Below are 19,129 nucleotides of genomic sequence, written 5' to 3'. Positions count from 1 at the left end.
AGGAGCAGAACAGGGGAGGATTAGAGGCAGTAGTGCTATGACCACCTGAGTGTAACCTAGGAGTTAGGAATGCGATTGTTAATGCTCTCTTTTGCATGGCAGTCCTTTTGCTTTCAGACTTTCCTTTGGCATTTCATCATTGTCAAAATGTCTCAGAAACTAGTATTTACCTCTGCTTCAAAACAGGATAGAATAACTGGGAAAACAGATACTAAAAGTGTTTAACCAAATTAGTTAATGATAATCTGTTTGATAAAACTAACCTACAAAATGAGGGTGTTTTTGATAGCACTTGTAGATTCTATTATCATTTTCATTTTGTGTCTACATCATTTATACCCTCCGTCCCCCCTGCAAATTCTCCCATAGCCCAACCCTTTCAAACTCATAACCTATACTTTAATTATTATTGCTTCTATTATTATTGCACACACAAAAACTTATATATGAAATCTACTTCACGGGTGACTACATGGGATTGACTAACCTACTAGAGACCAGATCTGAATCCCCTCTCTCAGGAGCTCTTTATGTAGTGGTAAGTCCTTGTGAAGTTCCCCACATTCACTTTGACATGTCACCTAGTGTCCAATATGCAGGACTTGTTTATGCAAAAATATTGTTGAGATCAAATAGGATCAGCTTTCCTGTCCTGTTTAGGGAATACTCGCTAAAACAGGTGTCCTCATCCTCTTACTCTTATAAGTCTATTACCACTTCCATCTTGGGGCTATTCTATCCTTAGATATAGGGGTGTATTTTAGATGTACTAGCTGGGATTGGGCACCATGTAGTCACCTATGCTTTATAATTTGACAAATTATGAGTCCCTGTAATAGTCTTCATCTGTTCAAAGAAAAAAAAAACCTTCATTGGTGAGGGATGATAACTCTACTTATCTGTCGATCTAAAGATACAGATTTATAATACCACTAGAAATTCTATTGCTCTAAGAGAATAAGAAAAGTAGGAGGTTCTCCTCTAGAGTCTATGATCCCTCTAGCCACAGACAGTTGGGTAGGTGTATAGTACAGTAATGATTTCATTTTAATTTATGGACCCTTAGTTCCAATAGGATAGTTAACATTGGGTTCCTATCAATTATCCTGAACAAAAATCAACTCTGAAAAAGACTCCAGTGTGCAATTGCACTGCTGAAATTTTTTGAAGAAAAAAAAAAACATAACGTATTATCTCAAGGCTCAATGTCCCAATGTGTGTACTGAGCTATACAAGAAAGATGATAAAAAAGAACATTATTATACATTAAGTACTTGTCATCATTACATGGAGGAAATGCACCAAAGCAGACAGAGTTTGAGGGGAGGAAGTCAACTTTTTATCTTTGTCACCATTTCTCCATCTCAGTTTGCCTTGACTACTAATCTTAGGCAAGCGCTCTACCACTGAGCTAAATCCCCAGCCCCTTGACTACTAATCTTATGGCATGAATCAGAGGAATGATTCATTGTCATAATTGCTTCTTTTCTATATTTGAAAATGATGTCATAGGGGAGTCTTATTTCTAAGAGAGGAGTACATCATGCATCCATAGCAAAAGCATGAGAAGATGAGTCAGTGAGTGTCAAAATGTAAAGATCCCTGATGTGGGGGTTGACAAGATGGCTAAGTGGGAAGAGGAAATTGTCATGCAAACTTTATCATCTGAATTTGACTCCTGGCACCTATATAAAAGTAGAAACAGAGAACTGACTCTGCAAAATTGTCCCTACAAAACACACACACACACACACACACACACACACACACACACACACACACACCACCACCACCACCACCACCACCACCACCAATATCAACAAAATGAATGCATGTTACAATAAAAATAAAGGTTTTGAAGACTATTGGCTTGTGTTAGCTGTTTAAATAGCAGGGTTTTGACCAACCTTACAAAGGTTAATATCTTCATTAAGATCTTCTTCATTTTTAAGTAAAAGTTCTAAGTAGGATATGATACTTTAATAAGGTCATTACATACACATGTACAACAATGAGAAAATGAAGCCAAGAATTTGAAAGAAAGCAAAAAAGGATATAGGATAAAGTCTGGAGGAAAATATAGGGGAAAGAAAGAGGCAAAATATATGTAGTTATAGTAAAATCTCAAAGAACAAAAGAAAGACGCATTAAAGGAAATCACAAATCGAACTGGCAACTGGAAATTAAACAAACTGCCCAGTGATGTGTGTTAAGTGTGTAGTTTTTGCAGTGTACCAAGAGTCCCTACAAATGCTTAAGAAGGTGGTTCAACATGGAAAGCTATAATTAGTGGTGTCTTCTGCATGTCTGGAGCTGCAGAAATTGCCTTTGCATTGTTCTTTCCATATTTTCATTCAGTGGGCATCATATTGCCTTTTTTCCACTTTGTGTGAAGAATGAGGGCTGAAAACAGCAGAACCCATAGTTTGAAGAAGTATGGAACACAGCTGTCAGCTAGGAACAACCTCAGCTTAAATTCTTTGTCTGCATTTGGCCTTCATTTTAGGAAATTTAGAAATAGAAGTATTTAAATAGAATTTTTTCTTATACTGAAAACATATTCCCAGATCATGGGAATATTCAGGGACAGGTTGATTTTTATTATTTATTTCATCAACTTTTTCTTTGTTCCTATTGCTTTTTTCTAAAAAGAGAAATTGTGTGTGTGTGTGTGTGCTTGTGCATGTATATTTGTGTATGTGCGTATATAGGTGTGTGCTGTATCTGCGTCTGTGTCTGAGTATATTTGTGTATGTGTATGTCTGTATGTGTTGTATGTCTGTGTATATGTGTGTTTATGTATCTGTGGGAGGATATGGGGGGGTGTGGGTATGGGTGTGTGTACTTATGTGTATGTGTGTGTCCTATAAAAACTTTTTGGTTAAGTTGATCTTGGTCTAAACTTCTTGATGATAATAGGTTTGTATTTAAGTTCTCATGACAGATTTGAGCGCATGTTTGCCTGTCCATTCTGATGCAAAGCATCATTGGCTAGTTATAGCTAAGGTTCAACGTGGCACATCTTGCTTGATTTCCAGTGCTGTTCCTCTTTCTTAACTAAATCAGCAGTAAAGATTTGACAGATTTCACATAAAACTCCCCATTTCTGTTAAAATCTAGCATGTTCCCCTTATGTTCCTGATAGGAGTAAACAGTTGGTTTTAAGGGTCACTGTCAGCTTTCAATGAGACATAACTTTCTAGGGGGTCATAGTCCTTATAGCATACCACAGTTGCCAAGATGCTAAGAACAGCAATTTTGTAGAACCTCCTTAACTATTAAGTAAAAACTACAGCACAGATATTTTATTTTAATAGAAATATAAAACCCAATTTTGCAACTATTTTATGAAGTATTTAATACATTTAGGCACATGTCCTTTATACACGTTAAGGTATTATATTTGACAATTTGGCTCACAGGACTTAACACTTGCATACTATTGGTTACTGAGTTTGAACAAGTTTCAGCAGTTCCATTTTACCTGACCGTTTTGGTCTGGGCGAAAAATGGAACCTTTTTCCTCTGAAGTTCCTCCAGAACTGTGGAAGCTTTATAGTTGTCCATGTTTTTAATGTCATCACTGCTTCCTACCTGCTCCAGAAAACTAGAGGCTTTAATCCTTCCTTTTCTTGACAGAAGGGAATCTCCCATTTCATCAGGTGCTTATAACAAGATTGGAGGCCCCATCATCTAATGAACTCAACTACATTTATCAAATATCAACTATTGCCAGTTTTGTTATATGTCAATTACTAAGTAAAATGGACAGATCTATTTCCAACTAACACGGCTTACAATCCAGGCAACACGCATGCAACAATGATTAAATCAATCAATATGAGAACAATTTCATAAAGGGTTATGAGGGGAAAATCCAGATAAGGAGACAAAAGAGATGGAAAGGAGCTAGTTTCATATAAGTGGCCATCCTGGAGGAAGCTTGGGTCTAGGCTGGAGTGGAAGTTGTCTACCTAACAAGGTAGACAACTGCAAGTGCCAAGATCTGAAGAGAATTGTGCATGACATTCTGGGATAGCACTAGCTACAACAGCAACCTGGATTCACTGTAGAGAGGAGCTGGCAGGCCATTCTAAGCTGTTGGGGTTTTGCTCTAAAGCCAATGGACATGGTGGAACTCTCTTCCAGAATAAGTTATCAGATCTCATCCCCAACACTGAGCTGAGCTCCAACCTCAAGATCCCTCTAGGGAAGGGAGACCATCAGGAAGGAGACTCTTCTACATCAGAATTCCAATTAAATGTGACAATGGCAATATAATTTATTTTTATGTGATCATAACACTAGGTTATTTGTACAGGTGTCCTTGCCACCAACAAGCTTCCTGGGACAAAATAGGAAATAGAGCAATGACTGCTGACAGGAGCGAAAAGCTAGAGCATAATCAAAGGCACATCACCTCTTCTGTACAAACGCTCTGGGACAAGGCCACAAAAATCATTCAGTTACCTAAGGAAATGCATGTTATATAGTAACTTTCTACAGATAGTGATTTCTCTATCTCTAGGTTGAGACTCTTCGTGTTCTTGTCCGCTGATCTTCAATGTATTTTGAACAAGTGAAGTTGACTTTTTAAGTGTTTTGGAAATGATTATTATTAAGAAAAAGGAATGCTTTTTATTAATTTATTTCTTTTTCCTTATCATTATTTTTTCAGTGCCCAGGAGGGGCTTTTACACCCAATATGAGAACCACCAAGGACTTCCCAGATGATGTTGTCACTTTCATTCGGAACCACCCTCTCATGTACAATTCCATCTACCCCATCCACAGAAGGCCTCTGATCGTCCGCATAGGCACTGACTACAAGTACACAAAGATTGCTGTGGACCGTGTGAATGCTGCTGATGGGCGATACCACGTTCTGTTCCTCGGGACAGGTAGGTGCTTAAGCTCATGCTGTACTGTAAAGGACTGTGCAGTATTTTAGATGAAAAGATAAGGCCAAAATATTGAAACTAAAAGGAGATCAATGTTTCCTTTTGTTTGGCCTATAGCGAGGAATTTAGTCTTCCCCTGCCACATTTTCTACAACTTTAAATGGACGTAATAAAATGAGTTACTTATGAGGCTGTGAAGAACAACTGAAGTTCATATATTCAAAGCCTTCAGAATAGTTCCTCAGCCCCAGTAAAGTGAAAATAGATAAAAGAGTTAAAGTAGGGAACAGAAGGAAGTTTTAAATATGAAGAGTTCTTCTGAAGGGAGCAGAATCCATGACTTCTCAATCAAGACTTGGAGTCATTTTTCCAGCATGATAATGATAGACAAGACATTCTTGGTAACCTTGGTAAGCAGTCTGAAGTATAGACAAGTGTATAATATTTGGAAAATATTATAGACATTTGGAAAATATTATGGTTACTGTGTTAATAGAGCCAGCATCCTAAATTTTCGATTTCTTTTATGAGAAATTCAACAAAAATAGTCTGATTTACAAAAATTTTCCTTCCTGGGGATGATGAGTTGTAAGTGTTTTATAGCATGAGTTCTCACAGTGTGGTCCTCAGACTAGCAAGATCAATATCACCCAGACCTTGTTAGAAGTACATCTGTGGGCCGTCCGCCAAGAATGGCAGATAGGAAACCCAGCCATCTGTGCTTTTGCAAGCCCTTCTGGTGTTTCTAATGCACACTATGTTTGTAAAGCACTAGAAAGGAGAAAGGAGCCTTCGCCTGATGGGCAAAGAATATTACAAATTCCATGCCTGCCTGATTTCATTTACACAAAGTCTCCGAGGTTCCTCCATATTGTCCAAGCAGCAGGATCTCACACACTTAATGCCCTGGAGGCAGCAATACAGATCCCATCAGTTGTCTTTGTAGAATGTAAAAACAACTCCATGAAGTACGCAGTGTGTCTTCTAATTAAGGAAACAGCAAAGCAGGCCTGTGAAAGACATCGTAAAATGTGGTGGTGGTGGAAGATGTAGTCTGAATCGAAGGAGTCGTGCTCAGATTTCAACCAGCTTCAAAAATGTGGTAACTTTTTCTTGGCTAAATCAAAAAATTTCAGCCTGATTTTCTTATGAAGTTCTTATTTTATCCCTTCTTATAACTGAAACCCTGGATCTGAATCTTCCATTCACACATAATTTGTGTTTGAAATCTGAGACCGAGAATCTTCTAAAATGTGTTCTTTGGCACGTTTAGAAGAATCTGGATGACTGCTGGTCCTGCTTTGCTTCTGTGGCTTCTGACGCATCAAATCCTTCCTTCCTAATCTAATCATTCCTTATCTCTCATCTATCCTGCCATCTCTAGGACCTTTACTGTCAATCATAATCTCAATCCCTAGATCCTTTCATTGTATCCTACACCAATTTTGGCTTAGGAAGCTTCTTCCCAAACACAAAGTCCTAGTGAGTTTTCACCCTATTGTCAATGCTATTTCACTGCAGACTTCTTGAATGTTCTCATGCTATAACCACTAAAATATCTTGCATTTCATAGTCTTTCCTTGTCTGTTGCTTCATCCAAAGGGCATACAATTCTTGTCCTTATTCTTCTTGTACATTGCTACATCTGGAGGTTCTTTCCATGTCTTCTTATTCCTATATATTCTTTAACCACCTTTAATTATGTATTGTGAGCAAACGAATTTTAAATGTGTGTCTTTAATCCTTGGCAAACCAATGGGTGAATGGACATTTAAAATACTGTGGTGCGAACTCAATTTATAGACTTCCAAGACTTTCTAAGTAATACCTGATACACTTTTGATATTGCATTCTCAAGCGCACATTGTTCTCATGGTTTGATCTCTTTGTAACCTATTATTTCTCTATTTGCATATCACAGGCTTTTGCTAACCCAGTAAGTATTTGTCAGGCTGAATTTAAAGTGTGAGTATGTCCACTGTCACCCAGGCAATAAAATGAATTCATACAAAATCTTCACTTGCATATACATATGTTCTCATATATGATTCCTAAATTAATACAAAGAGTTCTCTTTAGAACAACAAAATTTTCAAGATGGGGTTTTCATGAAAAATACAAAAAAAATTTATATTTCTTGTAAGACAGTGGCATTTTGGAGTCCCACTTCTCTCTGTGTCTGTTAATTGGATGATTGCTTCTTTTGAAAACTATTTAGAAGGTGAATGTTGAGTCAACCAATCAAGAAAGGGATCACTTTCTTGTGAAAATCGACAGACTAAATGTAGATTTCATGGGTGGAATTTCCAAGTCTTTTAAAACTGCTCAGCAATGTTTGTTTAAACAGAAGACAGTGGGTTGGGGATTTGGCTCAGTGGAAGAGCACTTGCCTAGTAAGCGCAAGGCCCTGGGTTTGGTCCCCAGCTCCGAAAAAAAAGAAAAAAAGAAAAAAAAATAGAAGACAGTGAGCAGCATTCTGCAGGGATGCTTTGGCTTTCCTTCTACATAAGTCAAAGACTTTTTATGTGTGTATTTAAACACGGGTGTCATTTCAAAAACTGTGTTTGGGCATATGCCTTTAATTGTAGGAGAGGCTTCCCTAATGATTGCTTACAAAGCCTCTTGGGAACTCTGTCCAAGTTGGAGAGTGCATGTTGCGGCAAGGCCTCTGCCCACAGCAACGTTCTGGAAAGGTGGTCACTGGTTTAACTAGTGACCATTACTTATGTTGTCTGGCCAGAGTACACTGTAATCTTTGAACAAATGTTTCAACATTCATAAAGCTGGAATATACAGTACAATGATATGGAATGACATTTCTTTGAAAAAGATTTCTTTGTGTATAGCATCATCAAAGAACCAGTTAACCTTTTCTGAAATAGCTTTTGAGAAAATTATTTAATAATTTTGTCCTAAACATAACTAGTTCTCTATGTAAGTGGGGGGGTGTAGTCAAGTTTTTCAGATTTTGCCAATCTTTTAAGTACAGGGGAGTGTTTCCATTGTCATGAATAGAGATGGCACACCAATTATGATGACAGTAAAGAAAGCTATTATCATGACTTTCCTTATACTCCACTATCTTTAGACCTTCGGGGGGATTCGATGAAAAGTGTTCATTGTCATGAAAGTTTCCATAGAGAAAACCAATGTGACAGGTCATTGGTGTTCAAGTAGGATATTATGTAATTATGTAAGTGTACCCAGTATGAGTATTATGAATGACAATGCAGACCACAGAACCTCCAGTTCTGGTCGTATGAGCTCAAACTCTGATTAATATATAACTCATTATCATTATAGAATTGAGCTGAGTCTCAGCTGCCGAGAATTACACTTCATCCTCAGAATGCAAGAGTAAATTATCAGGCTGAAAAGGTATCTCATCAGTTAAAGGCTATGGCTCGTGACCCAGTATACAAAAAATAAAATTAAATTTTTCCTTGTGTGTCCTGAGGTCATTGCAAAAAATAATTAAATGAAAGGAGAGAAGAGTGCCAGGGATGGTAGGAGGAGAATCAGCATGGTTGGAGAGAGGTTACAGAATGCGAAGCCTCTAGAAATTCCTCAGCCTTCTACAGAAAAGAGATGGTTTCCCCTTCTTTGGGTTGATAAACATAGAATTTTCATAAAATTAAACTTTAAAAATGTATTTCTAAAACCTGGAGACTATATAGGAATTTGTGTTTCCCCCAAATAAAAGTTCTTTTATGTTGAATTATATTGTATGCTATTTTAGTAAAATTTAAGTTGAGTATACTTAATTATTCTCTTAAAAATTCTGCTAATAACTTTTAAAAATTTTAGTGTGTGCGTGTGTGTGTGTGTGTGTGTGTGTGTGTGTGTGTAAGTAAAATCAACTATTTATTTTGTTCCTTAATACTCAATTTCCTTTTTTAAAATGGTACTCTTTAGAAAGGTTGGTAAATGCTATCATGGGATTAATACTTCTCCTTTAACTTTGCCACTTATCACTAGCATCCAAGCCACTGGCCCAGAACAGACTATTACACAGTTAAGAGATTTTAGCCTGTTTTCCTTTTGCTTCTGGAGTTATGAAAATATTTAAGTGTCTGGGTCAGGTTCAGACACCTTCTATCAAGTTTCAGTTCTTAGCACTACATGTGAATCAGGATGCAATCTTTAATGAAAGAGTTAGTGTTCTTGTGAATGGTGTCAAAGATTTAGAATGATTTAATAATAGCATTGGGGATTTTTAGGGTCAGATCAGTGTGCGTTGTTCTCTACCACAACTCCTATAAGGAATATACCATTTCATGCTTCTTGTTAGCTTCCGTTTAACTGGATGAGTACTGAGTTGGACTGCAGGATCCAGGAAGTCTTCCCAGTATGCAGTTTTGAAGTATGTGCCACATGTGTGAGCAGAGCCTGAAAATGTCTACCTGGCAACACCACAGAATAACTGCTTTCTTTCAAACTAGAGGTATTGGCAGGCCCTCCTCTTGAAATGGCATACTGAATGAGCTGTTGTGCCAGGAAGGCTGAGTTTTCGAGAACTCTCTAAAAAAACTCATGTAAAATTTGATAGCTGTAGAAATGTGTTTGAGTTTGGAAAAGCCTACCATCATTTGAGGACTACACATGAAAATACTCCAAGAATGATATACACATTTCTTGGTCATTTTGGAGCAGAGAACAAGTCTCTTTAAAATCAGTGGGGTTTTATAACAATGTGGGTCACTGCTTGTCAGGACAAAATTTAAAAACTTGTGAGAGTTTAATATTGGTTCAACAGGGATCTTCACAGCAGTACTGATGGCCCCCTCAGAAGGATGACTAACTTTGAGGGGGGTGATAATTCATGATGCTTTATCATGTAAAGGAGTAGCAGAAAAGGGAAGGCTGAAAAGAAGTAAAAAATGAAGATAGTCACACACCCATCCTTTGTACAAAGACAGATGCTCTCCCAGGAACTGTGTCTTGTAGAATGAGGAGCTGGCTAATGGGTGTCAGTCTTACTATGCAATCTGACAACTTGAGTGTGAATCCACAGAACCTGCTGAAAAGTCAGAGGCAATAGCATATCATTTTTAATCCCAGCATATGGTGGCAAGATACGAGGTAGAGACAGGACACCCAGTGGAAGTCTGAAAGCCCAGCATATCCAGCAGTGAACAACAGAATGTCTAAAGAAGATGGTTTTGCTTATTGATGGACCTCCAGATAGTAATCAGGTCATACTTGGAAGCATTCACACATGTACATAAAGGCCCACATGCATGCATACAAACACATGTCATACGTACACACACAAGAAATCTATTTAAGACAATAGATTGTGCTATAAAATGATAATTTACTAAAACCGAAATATATTTATAGTCACTGAAAATAGTTATTTCACACATCAGAATATCTTCGTACAAGCCATTCTTTGGAAATGCATTCCTTGAAAGGCAGAAAATGTCTCAGCTTATTTGACTGCCTGAAATATACATTGCTTACCATTATGTCTAAGTAAATAAATTAATTCTAACATTTCTGAAATATCTTATTATTATTACAATGGTGCTGGCTTTTCTCAGGTACATGAATAATTTACTTAACCATCATAAATTTTCTCTGACGAAGTATAAGAATATAGGCTTCATTGAGATGGAGAGATCACTTGGCCCTTAAAGGCTAGTCCCATAATCAAAAACCTGAAGAAGATACTTTGTGGGTTCAGGAGACTTGATTTGGTATATTTATTATTGAAAACCCAGTTCCTGGACTAATGCATCAGGCAGAGTAGCTACCTTATAGAAATTATGTGGGTGAGTGAGAAAATGAGTTTTGTGTATTATCCAGCATTGGGTCAGACATCATTCTAGGGTCATGTAAAATTATTTTTGCATTGGCTGCAACAGATTCAGAATACAAATACCCAGCAACTAATTTCACATTGTAGACATTTATCTTCAAGTTCCTATTTTATTTAGCATAGATTATTTACATTTCTCTTTTACTAATGTTAATTTCATTTTCATTTTCTCATTTGACTTCGAACAACACGTTTTATCCGCTCTTTGCTGGTGGGTGTTGCTGATGAATGGATAGAACACTGGCATTGGCATTCCTTTGTGCAAACCATATCACACACTTAACCTCATCTAAATGTTGTCACCAGGTTCTACATGTGAACCAGATGTACCTAGCAAGGTGACAGAGAAGACGAAGACAAAGTCTATGAAGTGGACTGGATTTTGGGGGATTGATTAACGGTGCTAAACTCTAACCTGTAAATTTCTTGTCTGCTATATTCTTTTTTGACATGAAAGTACAAACTTTTTGTGACGAGGGAAGGCAGAACTTTATCTGACTTTTTAGAGGACCAATACATTTGTTAGAGATTATACCTGTATTCAAAATGGCTCACACATTTAACCAAGCACACAGGAAAACCTGCCAAGATTCTTTTTGCGTCATTTGGATGGATTCTGTGTATGGATTGATATATTTCAAGGGGTTCTGAGCATGCAAGAGCATAGAGTTCTCAGCAAGAGATGGAATGATTTGCCCTGGTTTGTACTTAATCACTGATATTTTTCTAGTTGGTTTGAGGTCAACTATAGTCAAACTTAATGACTGTGTTGTCTCTGATTAGTCCTTTTCACAGAGGAGCATCAGGGCGTTTTGACCTTTCAGATGTTGATTTATGAAGTCTGTTGTCTGTGTGTTAGACATAAATTACCATGCTAGATTTTTGCTCTCACAGTACTGCCAGCTTCCCGGGGACAGCCCTCGAAGTCCTTGTCCTAGAAGAACACCCAGCAACCTAGACCTCCTATGATTCCACATAGGCCTGTACTTGTCTGTCGTGGTGGGTGTTTGCATGGGAATCAGCTCTGGAAACAAAAAAAAAAGATTGTTCTTGGTAAAGTTTAAATTTTAGAATATTAGAGGAAATGTTTTTAGAGTGCAGTGGACATTAAAATAGAAATGTTTCGAGGCAGGACTTCTGAGCTAAGTACATGGGATTAAAATCGTATGTTTTACTTTTCAAATGTGCACACTTAGCTTTCTTTCCCACTCACATTGCTGCAGAATATTGAACATCCAAATATCTTTTCCTCCTAGGTTCCTGAACTGGAGAAAAGGGCACATAATTAGCAAAAGGGTTCCCCATGTGTTGTTTAATGTTTCTGACCTTGAGAAGTGGGGCATTTTTTTCAAAGTGTGACTGTGCTCAACACAAACTTGTGTCAGGAAGAAAGAAAGAAAGGAAGAAAGAAAGAAAGAAAGAAAGAAAGAAAGAAAGAAAGAAAGAAAGAAAGGAAGGAAGAAAGAAAGAGAGAGAGAGAAAGAGGAATGGTCCTTGGCAGTAGAAATGATAGAAGACATTGGAAGCAATGTCAGAAACGTAACCCTGATGTCCCTAGGGATGGAAGACCTGGTCATGTATGGAGAAATATAGAAGTCTCTAAACAACTATAAAACACAGGAAACCAGTTCTCCCCAGAACTTACAGAATGTGATGCTGAAGATATTGATTTTGGCACACTGAGATCCATGTTGAATTTCTAGTCACCATAATCCTAAGAGGAGCAATGTGTGCAATTAATAAACACGAAGTTGCTAATAACTGTTTATGTAGCAATTTAAAACTAATTCAATCAGCTTTTGAATTCTAGCTTAACTCGTTAAATGTAAACAACTTTAAAATGGTGATTAATCGAATTTTTCTGTTTTTTAAACTCTGAAAGGAAAGCCAACACTGACTAGTGCATAAAGATAATATCATATTTCAACTTAACTTCTATCTAAATTTCTGAGATGCAGCGCAATAACAAACCGCAATGCCTTGTAATCACAATGCTTCGTTGGCTGCTTTAAAGTAGACGGGTCACTTTCTCAATCTGATAAAACTGATTATCATACAATGCACACAGTCATGAAACTGAGGTTCTATCTGCTCTCATTTTCCTATTGTCTACAGGCAAAGTCACATGTTTCTCCATGATTTGAACGAGGAGGTGACTTATCGGAAGTTTACTTTAAATATTCCAACCAAATTTATATTCAATTTAAAGCATTTTATATTATATTTTAATACATATTTTGCAAACATGCATATGTGTGCTTTCATGACATGGCATACATGTGGAAGTCTCAGAAAGATATTTGGTAGTTGCTTGTTCCCTCCACCCATGGATCCTGACTCAGTTGAGCAGTTACCACTCTCCACTCAGCCATTCAATCTACCCCATAATTCTAGTGCAGGAAGTACATTAAAATGGCCAAGAGAAAAGATAGCTTTCTGTATAGCAAAGACATGAAAAGGTGCCTATATGAAATAGGAGTTTAATTTGGAGATCAAAAGGGATTATCTAAATTAAGAATTATGCAGAGGAAGAGATGAGATGATGACAGATTTATAGTCATCACACACACATGCACATGTACACATACACAGACACACTTGTGGCTTTGCAAATAGATGGAAAGGAACACCTTAGATCAATCAAAGCAATAAGAACCAGCATTAGGAAATATGAATGTGCTTTTGAATGGTACATTTAGCCTTTTTTATCTATTATCTATCAAAAACTAAGTTTTCCATCGAATATATCACTAAATTTACCTTGTAATATGTACTTTCTATTATATTTAGGAAACACTCTAATTTCAAAGTTTCACTGGAATAACACTGAGCCAACTAAATGAAATTCTTCCCTTTTATAAGTCTATGAACTGATAATTTGGTGAAATAAATGGCTTTTTAGGACTGTGGTGTCTTTTTGGAAATAGTAAATAAAGTTGAAGTCTACCCCACTTCAGATTGAAGTTTGGACTATCTAGACGGATACGTCAAAGAGGGTGTTACTACAGAGACACTTCAGCAGCGAGTGCTGGGCTACAGATAGAGATGGGAGCCTCATTAGCCAAGTATGTGTTAGATGAATCCCTGACAGTGCGGGGACCAAGCTAGGAGTCATAATTGTAAAGAAGTAACTGTGAGAGTTGCATGGATGAGTAAGAAAATGAAGAGAATTTCCTAATAAGAGTGAAGACTGATCATGAAGTAAGTGTAGACGCCAAAGAAATGATCTCATGGTGACCTTGAGAAAAGGCAGGGGCAGGCAGGAAGGCACGATGGAGGGACAAGATCGTTGAATGTCCTTGTTGCGTGCTAGTTTCCACATTATACAGCAGTGGCACTGAGGAGGGAATAACCATTCCTTTTGTATATAGAAGGAAGCAGACAGTAGGGAAAGGCCAGGAAGGGAAAGTTAATGGTGGGTCTGGATATGACCACAGGGGAACCAGGGCTTCCTTATCTATAAACCAAAAACAAGGTTGTTTCAAGCCATTGTGCAAATAATTTGGACTTCAAACCTAAGGCATATAAGTGCACTGTACAATTAAAATAGTGCTGGAAAGAGGTTTATTAGTGACCAATAAATTCATTAATTTCACAAGCGAAGTTCTTTCCCTAAGTAATATATAGGACTTAGTAGAAAGGCTGAGCTCAGTTCTGTGTTTAGAAATTTGTTGTTACATCTTGAGTAGGACCAGAAGAACCTTACGTAACACACTTGAATTACTTGTAGGAAGTATGTTTGTTTGAAATTTGAAGCTATTTTTAAATGTGTATGTGCTTTTGTGTGCACATCACATACATGTCATGTGTTGTCCTCTATCACACTTCCATGATTTTATTTGAGGCAGAGTATTTCACCGAACTCAAAACTCACCATCCAGCTAGCGCAATGGGCCAGGGAGTTTCAAAGATTCACTTGTCTCCCCTCACTAGCCAAGCTAGAGTTATAGATCCTTACAGCCTGGCAAAGAAGGAGGGGAAAGCAACGGTAGGCACATGAAAACAAAAGGAATAGCAAGAAAGAGAACAAAGAAAAGAAAGAGGAAGGTGATAAAAGAAAAAATAGAAAATAACTTCAGTGACAGATCATAGCGGGAGCTGTTACTGGTAGTTTTGGAATTAAAGAACAAAGTACTGTTTTATAGGAAGATCAGATATTGTGACAGGTGGAGAGACCAAGGAAAGAAAGCTCATTTATATAACTCTGTCTGGAGTTTACAAGGAAGGCTCCTACAACTTGTCTTCTTTGATCTCAGGCAGCCTGTTAGGTGTGTTGGGAAAATGTAATATCTTTCTTTTATAGACAAAGTAATTTTTAGGCCACGATTTTGGATTCTATGGATATGAACATGAGTTACTGATCACAGTTCAAGATGTGCTGTTAACTGGGATACTAGGCAAGCAGCTCTTTCATCACTGGCTGCTTACTACAAACAACCATTAGAGAGCAAGAGAGCAGAGATGTGCTCATCACAGAACAAAGTTCTGGGAAGCTTGCCTTCCAACAACTGCTGTTGGGGAAACACAGCTGTGGTGTCCTTAATTAGCAGGCAACCTTAAGCCACTCACTCCTTTTCTGGGATTGTACAAACTATGTCCTTTAGAACGTGGTCTGATTTCACTCTAGTTTTACTTGACCCAATCTCTTTTGTTTGTTTGTTTGTTTGTTTGTATCAAGTTTTAAAGCTTACTATAAAAACATCTTTACAAAAGAAGAAAAAGAATTTACAGGGTACCATCCCTTATTTCAAACCAAATGTTACCATCTAACCATATCAACCTAACTTTTTTTGCTGGCAGTTAAAGAAATAAAAGTCTGCGAAAATCCCAGGGGAAGTATCAGACACAGCAGACAGAGTGAGCTGGCAAAGACAGGCTTACTCTGCTTTATTGATCCAGGTTACTGGGGTTTTGTTTGTTTGTTTGTTTCTTGTTTTCTTTTGTTTTGAAGTTAGATCTAAATAAGGTCTTGCTTTTAAATATGATCTACTTAAATCTCAGTCTTTTGGGGAAACTAGAAATGTATCAACATGTTAATAAGGTCTGGGGGGTGAGGCTAACATTTTGGCTTCCAAAAGCATTGCTTCCCTTCTTCCCTCCCCACGACTACAGAACCTCCCATATAGCATCTCTACTCTGTTCACAATGAAGTTACCCATCTCATCTTCCCACACAAGTTCTGCCCAGAGGCACTGTCTTCTTGTGCTCTGAATTCCAATATCTGCTCTAGAAAGAGTTTGTCATATGGTTTACCCATCCTTACAATGTTCCCTGTAGGAAACTTCTGTCTTCCTTGACTCCTTGTGGCCATTGATCGTAAATGCCCTTAATAAGGATGCTCCCACTCCTTCTTAAAAGGAGGAAATAATATCCATAGGAGGAAGCAAAGTTTATAGCAGCAACTGAAGGAATGGCCATTCAGAGCCTGCCCCACATGTGGCCCATATATATATATATGGCCACCAAAACTAGATAAGATTGATGAAGCTATAAAATGCATGCTGAAAGGGATCAGATATAGATCTCTCCTGAGAGACACATCCAGAGCATGTTCAATACAAGAGGTCAATGCTAGCAGCAAACCACTGAACTGAGAACAGAACCCCCTTGGGGGGAATTAGAGGAAGGATTGAAAGAGTTGAAGGAGATTGCAACCCCATAAGAACAACAATGCCAACCAACCAGAGCTTCCAGGGACTAAACCACTATCAAAAGACTATACATGGACTGACCCAGGGCTCCAGCTGCACACGTAGCAAAGAATAGTCTTGTTGGGGCACCAGTGGAAGGGGAAGTCCTTGGTCCGGCCAAGGTTGAACCCCCAGTGCAGGAAAATATGGGGTCGGGGCAATAAGGGGGATTCATGGGGGGAATACCATATGAGGGAGGGAGAGGGGATGGGGGGTTATGGACAAGAAACCAGGAAGGGGGATAACATTTGAAATGTAAGTAAAGAAATGTATCTAATAAAAATAAGAAAAATTTTCCTATATTTCTTTTGAAAATATTTGAGATCCCTCTCTTCTTATTGCCATATCTACTCCAGTTTTAACCAATAACCGTAATTTTACAGATTAGATATTCTTGTGAAATTTCATAATCATATGCTTGACTTTTTTAAGTTTCTGAAATTTGCTGATTATAGCTTTTCATAGAAGTTTTACATAATTTTATTACATTATACATAAAGTATTTCATACACTAGTGGCAAATGTGTAATTTTAGCTTAATGTATACAAAATGGAAATAAAACTCCACAAATATAGATCAGAAATGATTTGTTAGTTCTCCTTATGAAGAATACAGGCAACTACAAAGAAGTCAAGTACATTTATGGCAAGTATACTGTTTGTCACTTGGGAGTCTCCACCACTTGAGCAGGCATGTTTCTCTGTAAAGTTTATACATATGTAGTACCTCTAACATGCCTTCTATGATTTAACATGGGAAACATCATCTGTATTTTTAGTAAACTCTGTAGGTGACTTTGGCTGTAGGTGATCTGAAGGCCACATGTTTGAAACTTTATATAATTGAACATGACTAGAGGTGCTAAGGAGCCAAATCAAATTAAATGCTGTCAGCAAGTGAACCTGAGAATCAATTAATTCTATGTTGTCTATTTATTCATAATGCAGAGAGGAATTTTAACTTTTTGAAAGGTTCTTCCCAGAGGAAATCTTCTTTGATTTAGGTGTACACAATACGTGCACGGTTATATGACCCTGGAGTCTCCCATCAACAAACTCTGGAAAAGAATGACAAGTTAGCTTTGATGGATGCTGCTGGCTCAAGTGTGTCCCCTTAAAAGGAGACACTTAAGATGTTGCTGATGGCCAGGGATGGAGTAGGGTCAGCACGTGTGACGGGGAGGATGAGAATGTCAACAGTTCTTCTATCACCTATCAGGACTGTGACAAGGACACTTGTCTCCCCCATTTTATTTTCACATTATAAAAGTAGTAACAAAAGAATACAGCAGCACTGAGTGGGTCGGCGATGAAGCAGAAAAATGACTTCCCCCTTTAATGGATGTTTAACCTGACTTTCAAAGAGGCAGCCACTTGATTAGATCCAGTTTTGCAAACTGCTGAAGCAGGGAGCCTAGTCACACTTCCTTGATGTCCATAAAGCTTCCATTTGCCCGAGATTCTACAGCTTTGCCTCAGCTCTACCATTTTGTTCCCTCCATAAATGATTTGAGTCTGAAAATGATAGTAAGGGAGTGTGGGCATCTAACACACTTCTGTATTCCTTTCCAATGCTTGACTTTTAAAACAAATACTAGAACTCACAACTATCACCACCTCAATTCAAAATATTCAAAAGGGAGACAATTCAAAATATTCTAAAGGGAGCAAGACTGCATCGTACCTGAGTTGAATGATTGCTCATTAGTAAGCCCTCAGGATCACAACTCTGAGTATCATTTGTAGGGCATGACATAAAATAAAATTCAATGTCCCTTCCTAAAAAATAAACTAAGACTTTTAAGGAGGTGATAAAGGGCACTAAATCAACCTTGTGACCCCCCTGGAGCATAGGTGTTTAAGTGACAGGATCACACAAGGAAGAAGCCAGCTTGACTGGAATTCTTTCACGAGTTAGCAACCACTGAGAGGGGAGGGACTAGACCTGATTAAGGAGGCAGAGTTTCACCAATCCAATGGCAGGCACAGCTTGTTTCCAGGGAAACCTGGGGACTTCAGTTAAAATGCAACCAGGGGATAAATACCAATGATGACTCTGGTGACCTGCTGAGTAATGAGCCATGCTTCATCACTTGCTTGAAACAGCCAACACCTACTGAGTAATGCATGCAGACTGGTCTCCGCTGTTAGAGACAGAAGAGCGCTGGAAGGATTATTGCTGTGATCCTGTGTATTACAATTTCAAAGAAATCTAGATAATATAAAAAACAGAATGAGAAAGAATGCTTATTTAGGGAAGTTTCTTTACATTTTGAGTAAACAAAAGGAAATTAAATAGCCAGTGCATATTAATGATTTTCTGTTATCTTGTATGTAAACTTACATTACAGAATTAACTTCTGAAGTTTGCCTTGGTTAATCACACATATTATTTGTGCTCTAATCTATTCAGGGATCTAGTATCTCTATAGTCTATATGAAGAGGCTAGATTCAATTAAAAACAGATAATTCAATATATCCATGGTTTGGTAGGTCAGATAAATAGAGGTAAAGTGGTTTCACCTGCTGAGGTGTGTACCAAACCAGACCTGGTTTTGAGTGATTTCTGTAATATTGTTTCTCTGTAAGAACTCAACCAAAATGGCCACACTCCTTACCCAGGCTTATTAGCACAACAAAAGACTTCCCATTTCAGAATTTAGACTGCCGAACTTCATTGCAGCATCTTGCAGCTCTGCCTTCTGTGTGGCTA

General features: G+C 37.9%; 1 protein-coding gene across 4 annotated transcripts in view; it reads left to right on the top strand.

The window, feature by feature from the left end:
• Sema3c (semaphorin 3C) overlaps positions 1 to 19,129 on the top strand; it is a 163,485-nt gene that overhangs the window by 113,990 nt on the left and 30,366 nt on the right. For all 4 annotated transcript variants that reach the window (NM_001106578.2, NM_001439851.1, XM_087656438.1 and 1 more), the window contains 1 exon segment: positions 4,679 to 4,901. In NM_001106578.2, the coding sequence (NP_001100048.1) occupies positions 4,679 to 4,901 (223 nt within the window).

The sequence above is a fragment of the Rattus norvegicus genome, chromosome 4 (assembly GCF_021556685.1).
Source record: "Rattus norvegicus strain SHRSP/BbbUtx chromosome 4, alternate assembly SHRSP_T2T, whole genome shotgun sequence".
In the NCBI taxonomy this organism is placed as follows: domain Eukaryota; kingdom Metazoa; phylum Chordata; class Mammalia; order Rodentia; family Muridae; genus Rattus; species Rattus norvegicus.
Note: the sequence above shows the minus strand (reverse complement) of the source record. Positions and strands in the feature narration are given on the sequence as shown.